We start from the raw sequence: 23,313 nt of genomic DNA, 5'->3' as shown, positions 1-23,313 counted from the left end.
AATGAAAATTTCAGTGATACAATCATAACTCCTTTTGACCCAACAGAGGATAAAGAAAATGGATGAATTCATGGATAGACATCCTATCTAAATCTTCTCAGCGTCTATAAAAATATCACAATCATTAACCTTTTGAGTTTCTGTCTTTCCCTTTAGTTCTGTTTAAAAGCAAACAATTCCCTTGAAGTCCGATTCACATTTATAGAAAATATAAGATTAAAGGGGTCCTATTATGCTTTTTCACATTTTGAATTTTAGTCAGTGTGTAGTGTGTATGTTTGGGCATAAAAAGATCTACAAAGTTACAAATCTCAAAGTCAACTCCAAAGGGAGATATTTCCTTTTAAAAAAAATCCCTTTTCAAGAACTACAACGAACGGCTCATTTGGACTACAGCAATGTTTTTTTTCATTGTGTATGAATAATCCAAAAGCCAACAGAAAAACCCTACTGGTTTATTTTTGATGCTGATTTCCTGGTTGGCCTACAAAGATACATCATTATTGCTGCAGTTACTTAATACAGAATTAGCAGTCATCACATCGTAAAGTGCTCAAGGCTCTGACATCAATATGGATGTGATGATGGATACGTATGGATGAATGCCAAAGTAAAAATATCCCAGTTTTCATTTCAGCAATGCGGCCTCCTTCATTTTTGCATTGCAACCCAACAGTTGAGACTGCAATACAAATCTTACCAGTGCGGTGTAATGAAATCAGTGCTGGTTGGGGTTAAAAGTCAACCATATTCCAGCTGGAAGAGTGTCCAGGATTCTGAGAATCAAACGTATGCAGCAGCTTTCATGATGCTTGAGTCGATGCTAACAGTTGTCGCTCCTGGCATGGTAATCTACTTAGGACGTTTGCAAGTGAGTGTGTTAAGTGAATGACTAAATAAGTGGAACATGACTGAATCAATGTTGAGCCCAAGCTGCCGCATCACCTACTCCTGTGAGCTTGTGCAGAAAATGAGAAAAACCCTTCAGGACTCATCCAAATTACCATGAAATTATCTCCCTCCCCACTGCCAGAGATAGCTGCTGCCTCGCTCCGCCTCGCCTCAGCTCGTCTCCCTTGCACGACTCACTTCCTTTCCTCAGGCCTCTTTAGAGAACAGAACCAAACCACTTTGCAGTTTCAGCGCGTTTGTGAAGTGAGTTTAAGAAAGTTCATTTCTGAAAGCATGAGCACCCCTTGTCTGTCTTTGGGGACAAGGGGTCCTGTTGCAGATTGGTCACACTCAGTATGTATTTTAAGCATCTTTATGAGTGTCGAGCAGAAGCTCATTTCATAATATTGAAAAGCATGAATCTTTCCATGCATTTATCCTACTCTGGACCTAGGGTATATGTCCTTGTTGAGCATTTGATTTCTAAACCGAACCCATTAATCCTTCCCTTTAGAGATTCCACTCATCTGAAAAAGCTTTCCAGATCCTTTTCAGATCTGGGCTTTGTGCAGACCAGTTGAGTTCTTCCAGAGCAAATCTTTTCTATATGAACCTCACTTGTGGACAGAGGGCCTTTAGAAAAGGGCCTTCTCCGAAATGTCAACGGGACAATAGTTGTTTCCATCACCCTGTTTTTATTGGCATTTTGAAGTGATAGATGGAAACACCAAAAATATTAATTTGCAAAAAGGTTTGCTTGAGGTTAAAAGGTTAAAAGAGTTCATATGAATAATGGCAGATGGAAAAAACATATCAAATAAATTCCTCCATGCTCATCAAAAAAGTCATATACTATGCGCGATGGGATGGCATACCCTGACTAACCAGACTGATCTTGTTGCACAAAATGTTCTTTTTGACTCATTGGATGGAAACGGTGCTTTATTTGCAGATGTTTTATGCAATATTCCAATTCTGCGCACAAGTTAAATTCGCAACTTTGCATGGAAACATAGCTAACGACATGATGCTCATGCCCAAATGTATCATAAGCCTAATTAAATTGTCGAAACCATTTGTGCCAATGTTTTATGCAATCTACTTAGGCTTACCATGCTTTTGGGAAATGCAGGCGATATCGATTAAAGCAACCGTACTGTGCGTAAGTGAGTGGAATTCACTGTCGTAATTACAGTGAATTTCTGTACACATATGACGGTACATATGCATTTGCTGCTGCCATAAAGTAACTTTATGCAACTTTTTAATGGATTTTGCACCCACTCACCAAACTTACATACTCTGGGAAACAAACTTGTATTTCAGTGTAACAGTTACAGTTACAGCTGCTTTAATGTGTATATAAAAATGTGGTAACAGTTTATTTTAGGGTCTCTTAACTAGTTGATTATTAGCATGCCTATTACTAGAATATTAGCTATGTATTAGTAGTAATTAAGCACATATTAATGCCTTATTCAACATGCCCTTATTCTACATCCCTAATCCTACCCAATACCTAAACTTAACAACTATGTGAAAGTGAAGTGACATACGACCAAGTATGGTAACCCATACTCAGAATTTGTGCTCTGCATTTAACCCATCCAAAGTGCACACACACAGCAGTGAACACACACCTGGAGCAGTGGGGACAGTTGGGGGTTCGGTGCCTTGCTCAAGGGCACCTAAGTCGTGGTATTGAGGGTGGAGAGAGCGCTGGACATTCACTCCCCCCACCTACAATTCCTGCCGGACCTGAGATTCGAACTGGCAACCTTTGGATTATGAGTCAGACTCTCTAACCATTAGGCTACGACTTCCCCAAAAACTATAAAAAACTTAAAAACTATTAATAAGCTGCAAATTAGGAATTTATTGAGGGAAAAGTCATAGTTAATAATGAATAAGTGTTCCCTATTCTGAAGTTTTACCTGAAAAGCTTATTAAATACTTTAGCATCATCTTTCATGTGTTTCTTAGAAAAAAATCAGAGAAGCATGTTGCCCATGTGCATGTATTCAAGGTGCAAGGAAAATGTTGTATTACTTTTAACTTGATGGTTACATTTTTAGAGTCATTAAATTGAAACTTCAGTTTTTCAATGTTTTTAGTATGGATTCCTCCTTTTCTTTATTTTCTATATTTTCTTTATTGTGGACACTGGACACTATTATTTGACATTGATCCTGCCACACATATGAAAGCCCAGAATTCTCTAGAATGTCTGGTGTTGTTTTAACACTTGTTATATGAATGCAATACCCAAACTAGAATTAGAGGAGAAATACTTTTGGCCATATCTGTATGTTCATAGATAAACAATGTTGGACTAGTCAAATTGGTCTTGATCCTTTATTTGTTGACTGAATATAAAACCTAATGGTTTGTTTGAGGACAATTTCACTGATTTTCAACCAATGTTGTATTGTTATCTGTAGTATGAAGATGAATTGAAGAAAGTACCTGATGACAAAAAAATGCCTTAACTGGAGGAATTTTGACAGCTTTTGCGAAAACTACAGATTGTATTTTTGCATTTTATATCCCCAATTATGTATAGTCAGTTCGAGTCCAGTGCATTATAGCTATTCAAGTTTTCCTTTTTTCGCTACATCCCTTTTTCATTGTTTTGTCAAGTTGTGCAGCAACAATTTTATATAAATTGGCTTTCTACTAAATAGACAGCCAAGTTTTATTAAAACCCCATCAGCCAGCAGTAAATTACCCCTTAAAGATTGTTCTAGGATTATGCTATATCATTACTTGAGTCAATTCATTGTACCCAAGCCAAGTTTTTAATGTTGTACCATTTAGAATATATGGGTTATAATAGGAGGTCATTAACTTGCTCATGATGAATGTAACAAACAACACAGCACCTCATGCATCCAGTACTTTAGCAAATACACATTGAATTGGCTAATAAGAACACAAAATTAGATACCATATGCCAGATCTGATCATAGTTTATTATTACACAGTAAAAGACACATAGTTGATGTATTTGTATCTTTTTTTTTTGACCTGTCAGCACAGACAGAAACCCCAACAAATATACACAAGTATATATGTATATGGGTTCAGTATAAAGTGCAAATCAATCACAAATTTCCATCATGTGTAACATTAGGGACGAAAAAAAGAGAGAATGCTTTAAATAGAATGCCTTGCAAAACAATCCATTCCTATTTTGGTTTCATACTGCATTTGAAAAGAAAAAAACAACAACATTGAATCTTAACATTTGAACATAAACAGGAATATGAGCGATATAAGTGGTTTCAAGTTTTGAGAGGAGAGAGTACCATACAGTTTAATGGCTTGTGTAGCCTATCGTCCTCAGGGCCCTGGATCAAAGAGGAGAAATCACCAGTTTTTGGTGAATCGGAGACAACGAAGGACATGTACGAACAGATCGCTTCTATTGTAGTGCATCCTGATCTTTCTGGTTATGACGTATAATGACAGTATCAGCTAAGTGCTTAACTAACCTGAAACATGTCTGATTGGGACAATTTGATCACACAGAACATCATTTTCCAATCATTCCCACTCTACATTCTATACTATTTCTATAACGTAGGCAAATAGCGTTCGATTCGATTCTAAGTCGAGATGTTTCCTTGAGGCAGTGGTTATATAAACTTTTAATTTGGCAACAAGAAGGGTCAGTCTCCAAGCTCTGCTAATCCACCGTAAATCGTGATAAGGACACAATGCTGTTCAAGTTCAATTGACCAGAGGGCTGCACAAAACTTTCAGCGCCACAGGCACCCCTTTGCACCAAATACAGACATTTGATAAAATATACATTCTCTGAAGTTTACAAAATCCATTACTTTTTGGAAAATTCTCTGAATCACAATATGAAGGAAATGGTGAGCTACATGACAGAGGCTTCCAGTGAGAAAAAGCCTTATATCCACAGCAGTCTAACAATTGCATTGTAATAATTTAACAAAATAACATATATTTACATTTAAATGTACAACACCCTTTCAGTAACGGAAGAAAAGATGCGATCAGGACAAGAGTGGCCAAACCTTCCGAACAGCATTGCAACTTTAATGCTATACTTAAGAGTAGTTCCCCAGCATCTTTTTAAACATCAAATGTCTTTGAGCTGTGCTGAAGCAAACGTTTGCGCTCGCTGCTGTTTCTCTGGAGATGGTATGGACACCTTGTTGCTGAGATACCAGAAGTGCATGAAAATGGTAATGTATAATCGAGTCACTGGTCATTTAGTTTGAAAATGTTCACACACAGTGAATGCTGGACAAACCGGTGGGATTTTAATGGAAAAAATAGCTTTAACGTAACACAGTGGGGTTGGAAATCCATTTAGCAGCTTTGTTTGGTACATGTATTTCCTTGGTGTTTAATAGATTGCGATATCATACCGTATTTCCCAAACAACAAGGAACAAAAAAAAAAAAAATCCTCACTTTGCCATTGCAACCTTGTCTGTTCAACAAGAATGCAGCAGCTACTGTGGTGTTTCTGAGCAGAATCTAACTATGCTTCAATGCCCTTTGATAGTGGTCCTGTGAGACGGAAAGTGCATATATTATTATAAATACACGTATATACACACACACACAGAAAAGGTGGCCAGAAACAGGAACGTGAAACAAAGAAATCGGGGGAAAAAACAAAGGATTACTGGGGACTGGGGATTTGATTTCATATGGGAGAAGAAAAAAAGCTACTGCTGCTTAGTCTCAAAACTTAAACGGCCCCATTTCCGCTTAGGGCTCGATAGCATGGATTTTAGTTTGCAACCTTTCTAGCGATTATTGCATAGTTTGGTGAATTACTTTTAGATTTGCAGATCATTTGGTTTAAGTAAAAACAGTCATTCTGCCCTCTCCGGTTCTGCTTTCTCATTTCTCTTTGGGTCCAATTCAATCAAACTGCTGTATTATCACCACAGTACCAATACGGCGCCAATGCGAGTTCACCATAAAACAAGCCGTTTAATGGCTAGCCTGTGTTTTTCAAACAAATCAGGACATATTAAGCGATGCAGATTGGTCGTTTGAATGGTTAAATCACTCAGTGGTGAAATGGCTTCTTTGCTATGGAATTTATTTTTGGACGGGAATAGTCAAAAAGTGGTTTTGCGGTAGTTTGATTGGATTTGGCCCTCACTCCTCAGTCGTTCCCAAGCCAAACACTGCCCTCCAGTCTTTGCTAATCTGAACTTCCCCAAGAAGCACTTACAGAGAGATCTTCCCCATTCACCCTGGGTAAACACTCTGAGAGAAATAGGCCTTTCGGAAACGTTGTATATTGCATAGTGTCGAGAATGGCTCCGGAAAACACTTTGCAGTGACTGCCCCAAATTAACCGCATTAACGACAGCACTATGAAATACTGGATGTCAATTACTCAGTTAAAGCTAACGATATATGTATGTATATATATATATATATATATATATATATATATATGTATACACTCTATATAGCTGATTAACCCTGAATGTATACACAGCATGTGGCAATGCTTGATAAACTTTTGACAAAGTTTGCATTATAGTGGTCCCATATAACATTCGCCTGACTCGTATGACCAGCGTGTTCCCCCATGACCAGCACAGAGTCATTACATGGGTCAGTCAACTCAGAATGACTAAATAAGCGATCGATTAAATAAATTTCAAATAGCTCCCAAAAATGGATGCCGAAGCAATTAAAAAGCACTACATATATCTGTAAACAGATGCTTGCTGAATGAACTAATATTGCCCACAGAAATGTAATAAAATAAACATTTAAATAATATAGTAAGAAAATAAATATTAATCATTCAATTCATACGTTTTTAAATAGACATCTAGGTTATTTATTTTAGTTTTTGACTCAGCGATGCTGGGAACAACGCGCTTGAACTCACCTCTGCAAGTCATAATCACCAGGGAGTAATTTGTTCATCTGTCCAATAAATTGGCCAAAATATGTATTTAGATGTAGCGCTAACAATGCGCTCAGGGCTTAGAATTGAATTTCCTCTTAGAGTTTATTTGAACTGTATTACTTGAACAGATAATAAGTAGAGAGGCGATCCAAGAGTTAAGAAAATGTTTGCGAACAGTGAAAAAAAGCTCCTGTAGGTCTACAGAATGAAGCTGAAGGAATGCAAAGAGAAGTTATCGGTCCCTTGCTGTGCATCTCTAACTCGTTTCATAAATAACGTTTGGTCACCCAGTGTGGATCTCTGACATCTACTGTTGCTGTACTTGACGGCGTTTGAAGTGAACTTGAGTTTTTTGGTATTTTAATGAATTCCTGCACATCGATTTTTAAAGATCGCTCTCGCCAAATGGGAGAGTTTCACAAAAAGGCTAGTGGCAATTTGAGATTAACAGCTAAAGTAGTAGTAAAATATCTGTTAATAAATAAATAGTACACTCTTATTTCTATAACACATGCCAACTATTTCACATCAACGCTAGATTCAGTTTATATACACATACATTTTCTTTGCTGTAATCTCCGTAAGATATATTTCATATACAAATGGCTATTTATTGATTTTTTTTTTCGATAGTATTTTCTTTTTGTTTTTGAGAGATATTTTAATGGAAATAAGTCTATCTAAGAGCTCTCTACATTATGGCCTGGATGACTCCCGCTGGATTTCACGATGACCTTGACTCGACCTACAGGCCGAATTCCCCTCGAACGTGTAAAACTCGTCGAATATGAAATGATAAACATAGAATTGGACATTCGAGATGTTTTCGCACTGGTGCATGCCTTTGTCCAGTTGAGAAGGAATGTGTCCCTGTATCGCCTCGGAAAATAAACCACTGTTTTGTCTTGCTTTCTTTTTTTTATGTGTGTGTGTTTAAACTTTGCGCTTGTGTATGTGTGCTCGATGGCCTGGCAAATTGGTCTGAAGTTAAGAGCTGTCACCAATGTTGCGTTTCTTGCCAAAGAGATTCGAGGCATCTCTGTTGCGTAGATTTGGCTGGTTCTTGTATCCATGGGGACTGACAGACCACCGCCACCCACCATGAGTCTCCATTCCAGTAGGTACTGCAGCAGACGGACACGGCTTGTTCTGCAGTAGTTGGAAGAGCATGGCGATCTCAGGCCCTAAGCGGGTCAACAGATTTGCCCTCACCAGGCCCACCGTCTCATCGTCACACTCCATCAAACTCTGCAGTAGTTTCCCATAAAACCTGCGGCGAGACAGAGAAAACTCACACTGAGCCAGTGTGTCAACAAATTAGCGGGTTAAGCAGCATTAGAAAGCTACAGATAGTGCTGCGAATGCTCAGCAAATTGTTTTAAGTGTTCTAAGTGTTTTAAGACCATATATATTTTTTGAATACCTCACAAATTATTTTTTAAAATGTTGGTTGCTGCCACAAAATGGTGTCTGATTTCAAGCGAGCTCATAATAGATAAAAATTAAGGAGTACTCTCAACTTTATTACTATCCGAATGTTGGGACGTTTTTTAAATTTGAATAAAATGAAAGCTAAAAGAATTCAAAATCACATGCACCAATATTTTATTCACAATAGAACATAGATAACATAACAAATGTTTAAACTGATAAATTTTACAATTTTATTCACAAAATGAGCTCATTTCAAATTTGATGCCTGCTACAGGTCTCAAAATTGTTGGAATGGGGGCATCTTTACCATGGTGTAGCATCTCCTCTTATTTTCAAAATAGTTCGAAGACGTCTGGGCATCGAGGTTATGAGTTTCTGGAGTTTTGGTGTCAGAATTTGGTCCCATTCTTGCCTGATATAGGTTTCCAGCTGCTGAAGAGTTTGTGGTCGTCTTTGACATATTTTTTGTTTAATGATGCGCCAAACGTTCTCTGTAGTTGAAAGATCTGGACTGCAGGCAGGCTAATTCAGCACCCGGACTCTTCTACTACAAAGCCATACTGTTGTAATAGCTGCTGAAATACACAAGGCCTTCCCTAAAATAGACATCATCTGGAGGGGAGCATATGTTGCTCTAAAACCTTTATATAACTTTCAGCATTCATAGTGCCTTCCAAAACATGCAAGCTGCCCATACCTCTTTAGCCCGGAGGACACGGTGTCCGTGATTTCCAACAAGAATGTCAAATTTGGACTCGTCTAACCATAGAACACTTTTCCACTTTGAAAAAATCCATTTTAAATGAGCCTTGGCCCACAGGACACGACAGCGCTTCTGGACCATGTTCACATATGGCTTCCTTTTTTCATGATAGAGCTTTAGCTGGCATCTGCAGATGGCATGGTGGATTGTGTTTACCAACAGTGGTTTCTGGAAGTATTCCTGGGCCCATTTAGTAATGTCAATGACAGAATCATGCTGATGAGTGATGCAGTGTCGTCTGAGGGCCCGAAGACCACGGGCATCCAACAAAGGTCTTCGGCCTTGTCCCTTACGCACAGAGATTTTTCCAGTTTCTCTGAATCTTTTGATGATGTTATTCACTGTAGATGATGAGATTTGCAAAGCCTTTGCAATTTGATGTTGAGGAACGTTGTTTTTAAAGTATTCCAAAATCTTTTTACGCTCTCTTTCACAGATTGGAGAGCTTCTGCCCATCTTTACTTCTGAGAGACTCTCTAAGACATCCCTTTTAAAGCTAATCATGTTACAGACCTGATGTCAATTAACTTAAAATTAGTTGCTAGATGTTCTCCCAGCTAAATCTTTTCAAAATTTCTTTCTTTTTCAGCCCTTTGTTGCCCCCGTGCCTACTTTTTTGAGACCTGTTGCAGGCATCAAATTTGAAATTAGCTCATTTAATGGATAAAAGTGTAAAATTTCTCAGTTTAAACATTTGTTACGTTCTCTATGTTCTTTTAAGAGTAAAATATTGGCTCATGTGATTTGAAAGTCTTTTAATTGTCCTTTTATTTAAATAAAAAAAAAAAGTCCTAACATTTCCGGAATTCGGGTTGTAAACAGTTGCTGAGCTTCCACTGTTTTGACTATTTTTATGCAAATTTTAAATATGTACTTAGAAACACATGAATGAAAATGCTTGATTAATCGCAATTAATCGATTGACAGCCCTAGAACAAATGCAAGTAGCTGTTTTTTTGACCCTCTTAAGTAAGTACATCTTTATATGCAATTTAATAATTATTTCTATTGTCTTTGAAATATGTTTCAAAATATTAAAATGTGCTGGTGAATGTACAGACAAGCATTTATGGAAACTAATTATAATTTAATGTAATTTCTGTTGAAATTTCTGTGTAATTTTGTGTCAATTTAACTTATATTCACTTTAATGTAATATTGAACGGCACACTACAGTTAAATATATAATCTTTACATTTGCTTTAGTATGTTAATCAAAACATCAAAGTAAGTGTACTTTTTATGCCATGACGAAAGTTTATTACTAATGAATGGATTTATGAATAATGAATAAAAAAAAAAAAAAAAAAAAAAAAAAAAAACTTGTTTTGTACTTTAAAATATATACCACCTAACTGATTCTTTAATTCCCAAATCTAGCGTGATAGTTTGGTCAACAACTTTGAAACCCTTTTTGTGTTTTTGTGTACACCAAAATATGAAATCTTTTCATCTTGTTCATGAGATACCTGTTGGGAAAGTGGCTGGGAAGCTGAGCCACGTCTGCAATGGCTTCTGGGTTTGATTTGGCCACTGTACAAATATCCAGCTTGCTGTAACACTCCTCTTGAACCTCCGAAATCATCCTCTGGAAGGTGGAACACCGTCTGACTGTTAGAAAGATCTTGGAAGTGATACCATTGGCGATGCACTTCAAGCTTTCTTTCACAAAAGCCTTGCCCTGCAAAATGAACAGGAAACCATATGTCAAGCACAGGCCTGAGTTGTGACTTAAGTCTTGGAGTTGTGACAATTAAGTCATCTTAATTGTGGAACCTTGATCACTAAAAAGTAGTACTGGTTCTCAAACAACTCATTCTTTTGAACCAGCTCTTTTAATGATTCATTCAAAAAATTTGCAAAGTATTAACCTGATAATAAGAACTTTGTTTGAGGTACAATTTGTGGTGGTCCGCTAACTAAGACAACATTTATTGTATTATAATGTGAGTATATATAAGATAATCAATTAAGAAAGCGTTTATGAATCACTTTGTAATAAGAACTTTTGAAAATAATTGCTCCCATCGGGCCTTTCAGATCTCTGTGGAATTCAACCGCATTCATTTGACAGGATTCATCTAATCCCATTGCTTCTTAGCTTCCTACTGTCTGCTGAAATGGCGCCTTTGACTTCAATAGGATATTGTATATCCGTTGATGAACTGATATATCTTTATTGTTCTTTGGCTTGAATTGTATACAAATGTACATACCTGAGTGTCGAATTTAGCAGCACTGTAGAGAAAGGACCTGCAGATGTCGTGCATGCCATCTGTGTCACACGTTGAGTTTTCAAGACAGGCGAAGGCACCGCAGCCCACCTGGAGCGCACTGTTCAAGCAACGCGCCACATCTGCTGCAAAAACAAAATCACCGTTAGATTTGACAAGCACATTTCTTCTTTTTATAAGCATAAATGTACATCAGGTAATATTTGTCAAGTCCAAACCCAATTTGGCAATTGTTGAATCGATCCTTAAAATAAAGTTACCAAAGAAAGTTCATGAAAATTGGACAAAATTATAAATATAAATATAAATTGGTATAATAATTGATTGTACAACAGGTCTGTCTTTAAAGGTTGATCAGTTATGGAGAAAATAAATGGAGTTTTGACTTCTGGAACGCAACTGCTGTACTCAATATCAGTCCATAAATGCTGTGAATGCTTTGCATACCCAAGACATTTGAGATAATGAGTTTGGGGACTATCTTAGTAATATTAACATTGCTATAAATTCCCTCGTCATTTGAGGTGTAACATAAAGCTGACATAATACAATTATGGTAATATGTAACTGTTCATGAATTGTTTGACAAACAACGGCAATTTTCTGCAAATAAGTTACAGAGAGATTTGGGTCATTATTGTTCCACGTTGCCATTGGTTTGTTGGCATGTGGGTGATTTCATGCACGAGGAGAGCAGTCCGCGAATTATTCGTCCAAATTTGTCCACTGACAAAGTATGTTGAATGTACACATTATTTGGCAACATGCTTGAGCAAACTAATCAAACTGAACATTTCTGAGGACTTTTGTTCCATTTGTTTTGCTTGCTTGACAAAAACTATTTCCGATTCTGTAATATTTCTCACTCACTCACTAATCCATCCATCCATCCATTCGATTCTCAGCTCAGTTGTTGAAACAAATGAACTTCCTTCTACTACTTGGACAGTTAAGTTTGTACTTTCTTAAAGACCTGGAGAAAAGCCACTGAGGGTTGTTGAGGGAACAGTCTTTGGAGACGGTCTGGACTCCCAGTTTGAGGAACAGGGCAGTTAATGCTGGAACATATTCTCATAGGATAATGATTTAAGGAGAAACACATTGTGTGTAGTAGCAATGAACTTGTGAAACCATTTAGGCAAGATAATTAATTCCTCACCTTGCTTACAAGTGAACACCAGATCATTTTTAAGGGGACACTTTCTCATTATCACCTCCCAGCCCACGGGATGTTTAATTACCACTCGGTCTGGGGGAACTATAGTACAAACGGGAACAAATACTAGGATTTTATGTGTGAGTTTCCATTCAATTTTGATAGCTAGCCAAATTTCAACTTAAAATGACAAATAACAACAAGCTTGACTAGCCACTTGACACCCTGAAATATATCGCAACTGAGCCAAGCATTGGTGTCATTACTCCACTCCACTCTCTGCCATAAATTTTATGGGTATTCCAGCCATTTTTCTCTTCTTGGAACTGTGACCCACTGAATGAAGAATATCCACAGCAGGCCTTGTGGGGTTCTTGTGGTAGTCTGGGCGTTTTGTGCCCTGTGTTTGCCCCCGTTGTCAGGGAGTGACAGAGAGGGGTGTAGGGCATGTGTGCCACGCTGTATTGGGTTCTGCTGACTGTCTTTTTTGGCAATTGTTTCCATTACCCTGACATGTGACAAGACAATAACTTTCAGCGGGTTGAGTAAGAGGGCCAAACCACCACCTCCAACAGTTCCACGCCAAAGACTATAAACGCTTTGCCGGGATCCCACACCACGCCGAGAAGTAACCTCAAGGGTATGTGTGTGTGAGAGAGAGCGAGAGCGAGAGAGAGAGAGAGACAGGCTGTTGTTGTTACACACTCACTTTACTGTATCTGAAGGAAAATAGGCTGTGTGTTGCTGTTTCAATGCTCCTGGCAAAAGGCAGACTTCTGAAATAACCAGAAACTCCCCAAATGTCATGCAATGAATATGTCTATTGTCCATAGGAGCAGGTTAGGGCAAGATCTCAGATGTAAATTCTGTTAAGGCCATTTGCACATTGTGCACATTAATGGAAAATCCTGGGTTCAATAAAAGTTAAACTCTATTGACAGCACTTGTGGCACAATGCCGATTACCGCAAAATATAATATCGACTTGTCTGTGATTATCTGTATAAAAGCATAAATCAGGGTTACAGTGAGATTCTTACAATGAAAGTGCATGAATGAGGCCAATCTGTAGATGTTAGGTTAGCCACAAGATGTAAACAATATGTTAGCATGAATTTGTTGTGAAAAACGTTTTTGTATGTGTTGTGTCCAATTTAATAACTTTGTTACCAAGACAATGTAATGGCAAAACCCCCAAAATGACCATAAGAAAGAAGTAAACAACTTTACTGCTTAAATAAAACACATTATAACAGATCAATTAATGTGTTTTTTTATTAAAAAGCTGCACATTTCTGATTGTGAATAAAAGAAATGTCTCCCTATTTATTTTTATTGTAAGTGACTCCACATAACCATAATAGATAAAAAAGTCATTATTTATTATAAAAAATAATATTAAGAAGAAAAATGTTAATAAATAATATTTTTTTATTATTGTATTGTATTTATTTATTTTAAGCAAATATTGACATGCAAATTGGCATATGCCATGATCTCTATGTACAATGCATATTTTTTCAGCTTCTTCTGGCTGGAATAATGATTTTTGTACCATCCGTATCTAAGTCAAAAAAAAAAAAGAAAAGAAAAGTGACAATTATTTTGCATTAAATAGCTGAGTTGTAGTGCCAAATCTAACCACTTATAAGATTAAAATTAAAATGAGGTCTTTGATTTCTAATTTCTTCTACAGACAGTAAAAAAACAAAAAAGGTCTAGTGCCAGATGTTCTCCCAACCTGGTCAAGCTGGTGTTTAGCTGGTTTAACTGAGTGTTCAGTTGGAATCTCAGTCTAATTAGCTAAAAGATGTCCAAACCCCTCTAAAACCAGCTAACAAACCAGTCTGGGAGACCAACTAAGACCAACAAACAAGCTTAGGCTGGTTTTTCTGCCAGCATGGACGCTACTACATGTCTCCTCAACAATATCTCAAACTGTGCTCTGCTTTGCCTTGATACCAAAATACTAAAATCAGAAATCGCAATACAAACTTAGGTGTCTGTCATCAAATTCTTCCAAGAATAAATCAGTTGTGCAGTCCAAATTAATATTGTTGTTGTTTCTATTTTCAGTCTTCCAAAGCAATTTAAGGAGAAGCATCCAAGACAAAGTTGATACTTCAGCAAAACGCAACTGAGAACTCTATTACATCGCCCGAGCTATGAAAGAGTCATAAAAATGATAAACATCTTCATTTTAATACCAAATACAATTGTATCACTTTCCTTCCCTCGCTGTTAGCCTCGGGACAAGTGAGGGTGAAATGTTTCCATGACTGGCCTCTCTTATCAGTGGAACAGTTTTCCTTGTGAATACATGACTAGAAGTTGTTCTGCTTCACTTTTCTCAGAATCAGGGGAAAATTGTACCATGGTGTGAACGAAATCATGTGATCTAAGCTGAGGTGTCTTGCTGACCCAAGTCTTAGCCTTGGGATACTTTGAGACTAGTTCCGTGAAAAGGAAAGTGTGCTTAATTATATTGAATGTACACTTGTAGTGTACTCTGAATATTAAAATATAATATTAATGAACTAAAAGGCCACTTAAGTGTACTTAAAGAGAGGCACTTCCATCACTATGTTGCAAAAAAAAGCCTTGCCGACACACTTTCCCTCTTATAACGCCACAAGAGCATTGATGTGTCAGTGCTGGAGTCCCAGTGTTTTCCAAATTTTTAAGTTTACAAAAATTAAATATATTTGTAATTACATACACATATATTTAATATTCATAACAGACAAGTTTCGAAATAAATTACATTAAAGTATATGCAATAAGTGTCCAAAAACACTTGTATTAATAAAAGTATATTCTTTTACAACGTTATTATTTTCGTATTAAGTACTCTATTTAAAAGTGTACTTTTTTGTCTCTTCAAGGCTATTTTTAATGCAAATGTATGATGAAGCCAAATCACTCTTTCAGGGAAAACACTGAGACTCCAGCACTGCCACATCAAAAACCAACAAAATTGCTCTGATTTTGCAGCTCTTATGGCATTATAAGAGAGAAAGTGTGTCGGCAAGGCTTTTTTTGCATCATCGGACACCCCCTAGACGTCATCAGTAACCTTACAAGGGAAAATAGAATTACGGGTGAATTGGGCCACACAGTTCAGGGGCTGTCCCTTGACTTACACTGAGAAGAGGCGTAAAATATGGGTTTGATATTGCGTTTAATGCTTTCATAGAGCACTTATTGTATTATGGTGGGAAAACAGGCATGATGATTTGACATATTGTGACTAATGAAACTTGAATACGGCTTGGCCGGCGCACTCTAATAATTTTGAGGGTACTGCGATGGGCCTCGACAGGTCAGGACTCATTTGAGATTCAAGAAAACACATCAATAGACAATGCACAGTCTTGTGTTTGCTTTCTCTCTTACTCACTCGTGTATCATCAAGTGCTGTAAAACCTCAACTGGATAAGTTATCAGAGACCCTATATATGGTTCTCAACAGGTGATATTACACTTTTCCACACTGACTAATAGAATGAATTGTTGGAATGAATAATTCATTTTCTACACTTACATAGCTACCTGTTCAGATTTCAACTTGCGGAGCGTGTGACCCCGACTTGAACCTGTGGCCCTTGAGAGTCAGTGTTTCACACCAGCCTGTAATGCATGACTCAGCTAGACCTCACAGATTTGGAGACGACACTGCAATTGTCTTAATATGTCAGGGAGAGTTCATTCATTTACAATTGGACTTTTTCATTATCTGAAAATCCCATCTGTGGTTTTATCATATTCTAATTAAAAGGATAGTTCACCCAAAAATAAAAATTCTCTCATCATTTACTCACCCTCAAGTTGTTCCAAACCTGTATGAGTTTCATTCTTCTCCTGAGTCCAAAAGAAAATATTTTGAAAAATGTTCGAACAAAACAGCCGATGGTCGCCACTGACTTACATAGAATGGAAAAAAATACTATAGTAGTCAATGAGGACCAGAAACGTGGTAACTCACATTATTCTTCAGTGTTTAACAGAAGAAAGGAACTTATATAGGTTAGGAGCAGATTTTTCATTTTTTGGTGAACTACCCCTTGAACTAGGATCAAAAGCTGTAACTGGGACACCTTTGTACCTTATTGACCCACAAGGTGCATTTTAGTACCTTAAAGGTACATTTCAGCATCTGAAGTGTACATATTAGCACCTAAATGGTACATAATAGTACCTTTGTGAAAAGGTACCGCCCAAGTGACAGCTTTTGTTCCTTTTTTCTTTTCTTTTCTGAGAGTGCATACATTATACACAGTGCTGGGTTGATTATTTGAAAAATGCAATCTATTACTGATTACATGATGAAAACTGTAGTTAGTAAAGTAATCTAGGTTACTCATTTTAGGCAATGCATTCTGACTACTTTCAATCATAAATAAACTCTTGAACACTAAAAATACAAATATTTTATTTGTTTATCTGGATGTCAATTGGACCGATATCAGAGAACATGCAAATGTGTTGTTCAATTATTTGAAATATGAACTTCCTCAGAAATATTTCAAATGTATTTATTTAAGCAAAATTAGTTATTATAGTCAAAACTAAATTATAGGATTTTTAGAAAGTAAAATTTAAAAGAACAATTAAGGAGAATCAATAAATTATGAATAATTTACTGCCATTTTGTGAATAATATGTAATCATGTAATCCATAAAAATGTAACTGTAGTCTAATCATGGCCATTTTAAAATGTAATATAATCTAAGGTCAAGTGCTACATTTTTGGGAATCTGATTACGTAATACAGATTACATGTAATCAGTTACTACCCAGCTCTGATTATATGTGTGGATATTTGCATTGCTTTAACTGTTCTCTGTAGATCCCACCTTCTCGCATGCCACAATTGGTCAATTAATTACAACGCCTGCATGCTACTGGTCAACTTTGACTACAAAGCTAAAACCTGAACATATGAGGCAATTTAGAAATGCCGGCCAGGACATGTTCAGGAAAAAGAGGAGGTATGTTCACCCTATCATCAACTTACAACTGATGACGGCACTGACACTGAAACGTCTTCAGACAATGAGAGATAAAGTCCAGTTGTAAATGAATGGATCTGATAAATAGAAATATCAATGATTTTTTAAGATTTGGTTCCAGCATTAAGAACCGAAATGTAAAAAAATATCCTTTTTAGGGTAAAAAAAAAAAAGCCATTTATACCCTTTTTTTTGTAAAGTATATACTGTTCATTTTGCTCTTTTGGAATTATTAGTGCACCACTGTCTCTTTGTCTCAAAAGCACTGAGTCAGTACATGTCTCCCTGGCAACTAAGTACAACAGGAAGTTATGCAAATACCAAGTGGAGTTTGACAAAGGTTTTCACGTCCCGACCAGAGACAGAACGGAACTGAGTGTCCCACACCACACACAGATCCACTATTTGACACTTGGGTGAGCTTTTCTCTGTAGCATAATTACTGACTTCATTCAAGACAAAGGGAGAACCTTTTGTAACACTGACACCAGATCTTCAGTTTCAATATAATGAGCAGCAGGTCAGAACAATTCATCATCTTTAATAGTGTTGGGTCCTTTCAGGTGCACACAATGTCATTTAAAGCATCCATTGTGTCTAGTCCATTAAAAGTTAGTGTAAGCGAGCTGCCCACCTTCCAGTTCTCTACCTGTATAACCTGTCATTTTCAAATGAATCTGAAGACCTCTGTTAACAGGTTCAGGTGTCCGTGATGAGAGCTGGAATATGAAGCGTGATAGTATGACCTCACTGGGGAAAGCCTTTCATATACAAACCACTCACTACAAACTACATCAGGAATGGTACAATGCTTTATAGATATTTAGAAAGTACTATAAATGTATGTGGAAATGTTTAAAAACATTTTTTGCTGGATATAAGAGGGTTTAACTGTATCACCTTTGGAATTTCACTCTGTGTTCATATTAGAAATGTGCAGATTTTGAATGATCTACATCAATAAATCTGCCTGTCCAATATGATGCCAGAACTAAATATATAGTATGCCAGAAAAAAAACCCTATTTTATTTACATTAACTTGTAAGCTGTGGTTGCAAAACATATCAGAGAGTAAAAGATTATAGTAATGATATATCATTAAATGATATAATGTCAATATACCAACCTATTCAAGCTATTGGAATATGTTACTGTAAAATGTGGTAATAACATAATGCAAGACCACATGATGACTGAAAAAACATAAAAATTGGCAACTGTAGCTAATAATAACATTAAGAGAGAACCAGTGTCACCCACACAAATGCAAAACACCAGTAACTGAGTAACACACAAAATTATCCAATTATCACACAAGCAAGAATGCTGTAGTAGTGAATATCAGCATGACTGTGATTTCCTGTGATTACAAAGCCATACTGAAATTCAGTGCAGAGCAAGAGGTTAATATTCATTTTTCATACAAAATTTGGCTAATTATGTTCTATCCCCTAATAAAAATAGCTACAAAAGGAGCCAAAGCATAAAGTTTTGCATGTTGAAGCCCACTCAGCATAATCTGCAAATGGAGTGATGTTATGCCCCAGTGCTGTTATATGAAATAGCAGCACTCTTAATAATATGTTCAACAAATCCGATTAAAGAACTTTTGCACGTTTGCACAAGGATTTCAATAAATTATAAGATGATTCGTATTTTGTTCCTACATATAAAACACAATTTTAATGTAAATTATGAGGTGGTTCACACACTGTAAAAAAAATAATACTAATTTTTAGATTACTGAATTGCATTGTACAAAAAAGTACTATTTCAGTCTTTCCACTTTTTTAGGTTTAATTTATTGTTACTTGCCGTTTCTTTGTAATTAAATGTGAACTTAGCAATTTCTGAGTGCAATTTGTTTCTACACGTTTTTGTTTTCCAGTCGTATATGTGTAATAAGCATAATTTTATTGCATTGCCTTGTTAAATTTAATTTGACTTGACTGGACAAATTAAAATACAATGAACTAATGCATTTTATAGCCTATGCTTTTTTACTTACAAGGAACACAATTTTAACAGTAGGCTATTTAAAAGAGTGTGTATTGCCTTGTTAAATATACACGTTCTTTTCAAATATAAGGCAATTCCTAGTTTTACTTCTAATTATTTGTAGCATTTTTACATTAAAAGTACCGTCTTCAAAAGGTCTAATACTATTTTCACGGTTTGTGGTAAGGTAACCAACGAACAGGTTTTTACTCTAGCATAGAAACTCCTGCATGCTTTTGAGGCTGGAAGCGGCGGCGGAATCATCATTCACATTCATTCATCGCGCTCAATGCATCACAAGGAGCTCATCACGAGCTATGATGAGTCCCTCATATGCAGGTCAGAGGATGAACGTGATATTCACTGATACATCTGTCATAGAGCAGCTGAACAGACGCATTGGATGAGAGCTCATCCTAGAGGAGATGACAGCTCTCATATGATCTATGCCCTACACCGATGCATGCGTGTCAGCACACAACCGGCTCATCATTCCCGAACGCTTCCTACTTACAGGGGCTGTTGTGGGAGAAGCGTGCTCTCCTGGGCGAGTAGGATTCGTTCTGATCCAGTTCATACGCGGAGGCGATGAGCACGGCGAGCAGCAAAAGTCCGGTCCTTGGCGGCATCTCTCACTAAATGACACTGGGGGCTTTTATGAAGGGCAATAAAAGAGGATTTCCTTTATGTCTTGCGCGCTGTGCGGTGCGTCTTCTTGGCGACTTCGTTGAGGAAATGCGTGTGATGTGGGCAGTATCATGAAGGCTCTGTCTGTCCGGCTGTTCTCTTCAGCAATTTCTTCTTGCAGCCGCGTGCATGACAGGAGCGCAGGTCGCCCTTTATATGTGCCCGAGCATCACGAGCTCACCGCTCAGCCCAATCACATCACAGCAGGCGCTCTAACACAGCCTCAGCTCTAACTTTCATTCATTGATCCGTAGCATTTAAATGGGCTTCTCGTATGGCGTAAAGTTTGCTGTTTCTTTTAACTTGGGAAAACGCTCACATCCGCGCACTGTTGTCATATACAAATATACGCGTCCACTTCAAAGAGCGCGTCGCATATTTGATCCTTCATAACATCCCAAACGGAGCTCACGCGCGCTCCGGTTCAACTTTACCCTACTGAACGAACAAAAACAAAAAACAAAAAGAGCTAAACGTGCAAGAACCCCTCTGAAACCAGCAACTAGACACCAAATTGAAACATTGCTTACTATTTATCACAGCTATATCAACCACTTTCTATGCATAAAGCTCCGCGTGATTTATATGCTCTGGACAAGCTGTCCTCTGGCACATCCTCATAATATAGGCTACAACTAAAAAAACTGAGATTTATGTCACTTTAAATGAGTAAATAGGTCTATTGAATAACATGACATCCATATGACCCCAGTCCTGTTAGTCTGATGAACTCAAGTCTGAACACTTTCTCTACATACAAAAATCAGCATATTAATCCTGATTTAGATGCTATGGCCAAGCTGGTTCCCTCAAAAATAACCAAACTCATTTAAAACCAGCGTCTGGCACATCCTCATAATGTACTAGGCAACTCAAAAAGTGAGATTTATGTCACTTTAAATGAGTAAACCGGTCTGTTAAATAATGTGGCATCCATATGACCCCAGTCCTGTTAGTCTAAGTCCGATCACGCAAGTCTAAATCTCATTACTAGCCTTGGCAAATGCCAGTTTGTTTTTCTTTATCTTTTTGTTTCATTCAGTAATCCTTGTAAGTGTTATATTTCAACTGTTTGCTAAAGCGTTACCACAGTATCTCGTTTTAGTCAAATGTATTGCGTTCTTTGTTTTTCTTAAATGTCTTTGAGAAATAACATTTGAAGTTATTCAAATGACACGCATTTTTATCGCTTTGGCATTTTGATGGACCCTCTGCAATAATGCCGCTATTGTTGGCGAAGCGGGCGGAATCGTCTCTAGCTGACAGATGAACTACGCAGTTATTGACTCAAATCATGCAGCGTATGGAAAGCATCACTGTGTTGACTTTGCGCGTCTCGCAACTGGCGCACCCGAGCTCGCGCAGGGCGCACGTGCGGAAGCGCACGCGTAATGTGACACTGAAGTGCGTGCGTGAGCAATCGCCCAATCAGCACAGTCTTGTTTAAGTGAGACATCTGCTCACTTTTAGCCTTGAAGAAAGGAAAAGAGCTGTGTTTTATTCGGAACACCCTTTAATTCCTAAAGGGAAGGTCAATAAATGAGCGTCTTGTTGCAACTGAGGCTGGGGCTAGTTGTCACACTTTTTACTCCAATTAGCTAATATTTCTCAGAGTAGGTTTATGTGAATTTCTGTATAGGCACATAACTTGATTTCTTGCTACATAAAAAGTTTTGAACAGTTTCATCATTGTAATGTTTTTATAACAAATGCCAACCCTTTGTGTCCTGCATGGTGTAACCCTATGGGGCCTATTCATGCTTTTCAATACTATTTAAACAGAAAAACAAGTATGCGACACAAAACAGATGAGGGGAAAAAAGTAAAAGACATTGTACAAAATATTAAACTATGGTTTTGGCCAGTAAATATCAATTAGATTAAATGAAATTACAACCGGACCTTTATCTTGAGAACACATTGCAACTTTTTGGATAAAATCAGCCATTATTATATAGACAAGCCTCATCATAAAATATCCAAATGTGGTTTTATTGTGTAGCTCTGATTTTTTGTTACGTTTACTGACATTTCACATTTCCTTTAGCCCAAACACCGCACAAGAAGACTTCATATTAACTGTATTCATTCATATTCATTACACGGGATCCTACTTTTGCTGGCTTTTCTTGTAAGAAAGCATTGAGGTCGAAGCCTTCAAACAACAGTTTGTTTCCGTTAAACTTTTTTTTGCAACACTTTATTTTAAGGTATTCTTGTTACACGTTACATGTACTTGCTATTATAATAACAATACATTATGCATAATTGCATGCAAGTAAACCTAAGCCAAAACCCAATCCTAACCATATAGTAAGTACATGTAGTAATTCATATTACTCAGTATTTATAATTACACTGTAACAAGGACGCCTTAAGATAAAGTGTAACCCTTTTTTATACCATTGCCAGTTATTTTATAAGCCCTCAACAAACATTCTTAATTTGCTGAGTAACATAAAGTGCAACATCTGAACGCTTTTCCCATCTGTGAGAGCGGTGTACATTCAGAAGGTGTTTCCAAGTGAAAACACCATCAATGGATTGTGAGTCACGAATGGATTTGTGCCTCCAACCCCCTACTTACAGATCTCCACATCCTCTGCAATGCCATCAGATGAATCAGAAGTTATTATCTACTATTTTGCCTTTGCAAAGCTACAGGAGCACAGTAAAAGCACCATTATGGCTCAAATCACATCACTGCAATGTACCTGTTTAAAATGCACCAGCAGTTTTGATAGACTCAACATTTAGAAGAGCTCTTTATATCTAAAAGAACATTTTTTTTAGATATTTTTATCCAAAGTGAAAATACACAATGAAACCTTAACTTGCTATAATACAAACAAAACCCTGTTAGGGACTTCAAGACTGTTAGGGAATGAATACTTCTATTCTCCCAGCAATTTCACTAATAATGGTGAAAAATACAATAGGGGTTGAAGAGTGCAGGAAAGGTCAACCTCTTTTCATTTAATGCAGTCAGATGTGGACGAAAGCACATAAAGAATAGCTCGGAGACTTGAGGTTCACTAACTTGCCTGTAAGAAACTGTTAGTTTGTAGTATTATGCTACCGTTCTAGATTCCATTAAATTGGTTGGCAAGCTTCTTTTCACTTCCATATCTGGAACAAGCTTTCTAAATGATGTTTTTAAAGCCTTTACCGTCCAGGGGTTTGATTTGTAGACATTTTTATGGTAGGTCTGTAAT

The 23,313-nt window shown here is 37.2% G+C and overlaps 1 protein-coding gene across 1 annotated transcript; it reads right to left on the bottom strand.

Annotated features, from left to right (window-relative positions):
* Nucleotides 1-7,464: 7,464 nt before the first annotated feature.
* Nucleotides 7,465-20,225, bottom strand: stc1 (stanniocalcin 1). Its single transcript, XM_079381913.1, has 4 exons — nucleotides 19,926-20,225; nucleotides 11,227-11,369; nucleotides 10,480-10,691; nucleotides 7,465-8,083 (listed from the first exon to the last, which is right to left on the bottom strand). Exons 1-4 carry the CDS (start codon nucleotides 20,038-20,040, stop codon nucleotides 7,801-7,803), a joined length of 753 nt encoding a protein of 250 aa, XP_079238039.1. The 5' UTR covers nucleotides 20,041-20,225; the 3' UTR covers nucleotides 7,465-7,800.
* Between the last annotated feature and the right edge of the window lie 3,088 nt (nucleotides 20,226-23,313).

The sequence above is a fragment of the Barbus barbus genome (assembly GCF_936440315.1).
Source record: "Barbus barbus genome assembly, chromosome: 28".
In the NCBI taxonomy this organism is placed as follows: Eukaryota; Metazoa; Chordata; class Actinopteri; order Cypriniformes; family Cyprinidae; genus Barbus; species Barbus barbus.
Note: the sequence above shows the minus strand (reverse complement) of the source record. Positions and strands in the feature narration are given on the sequence as shown.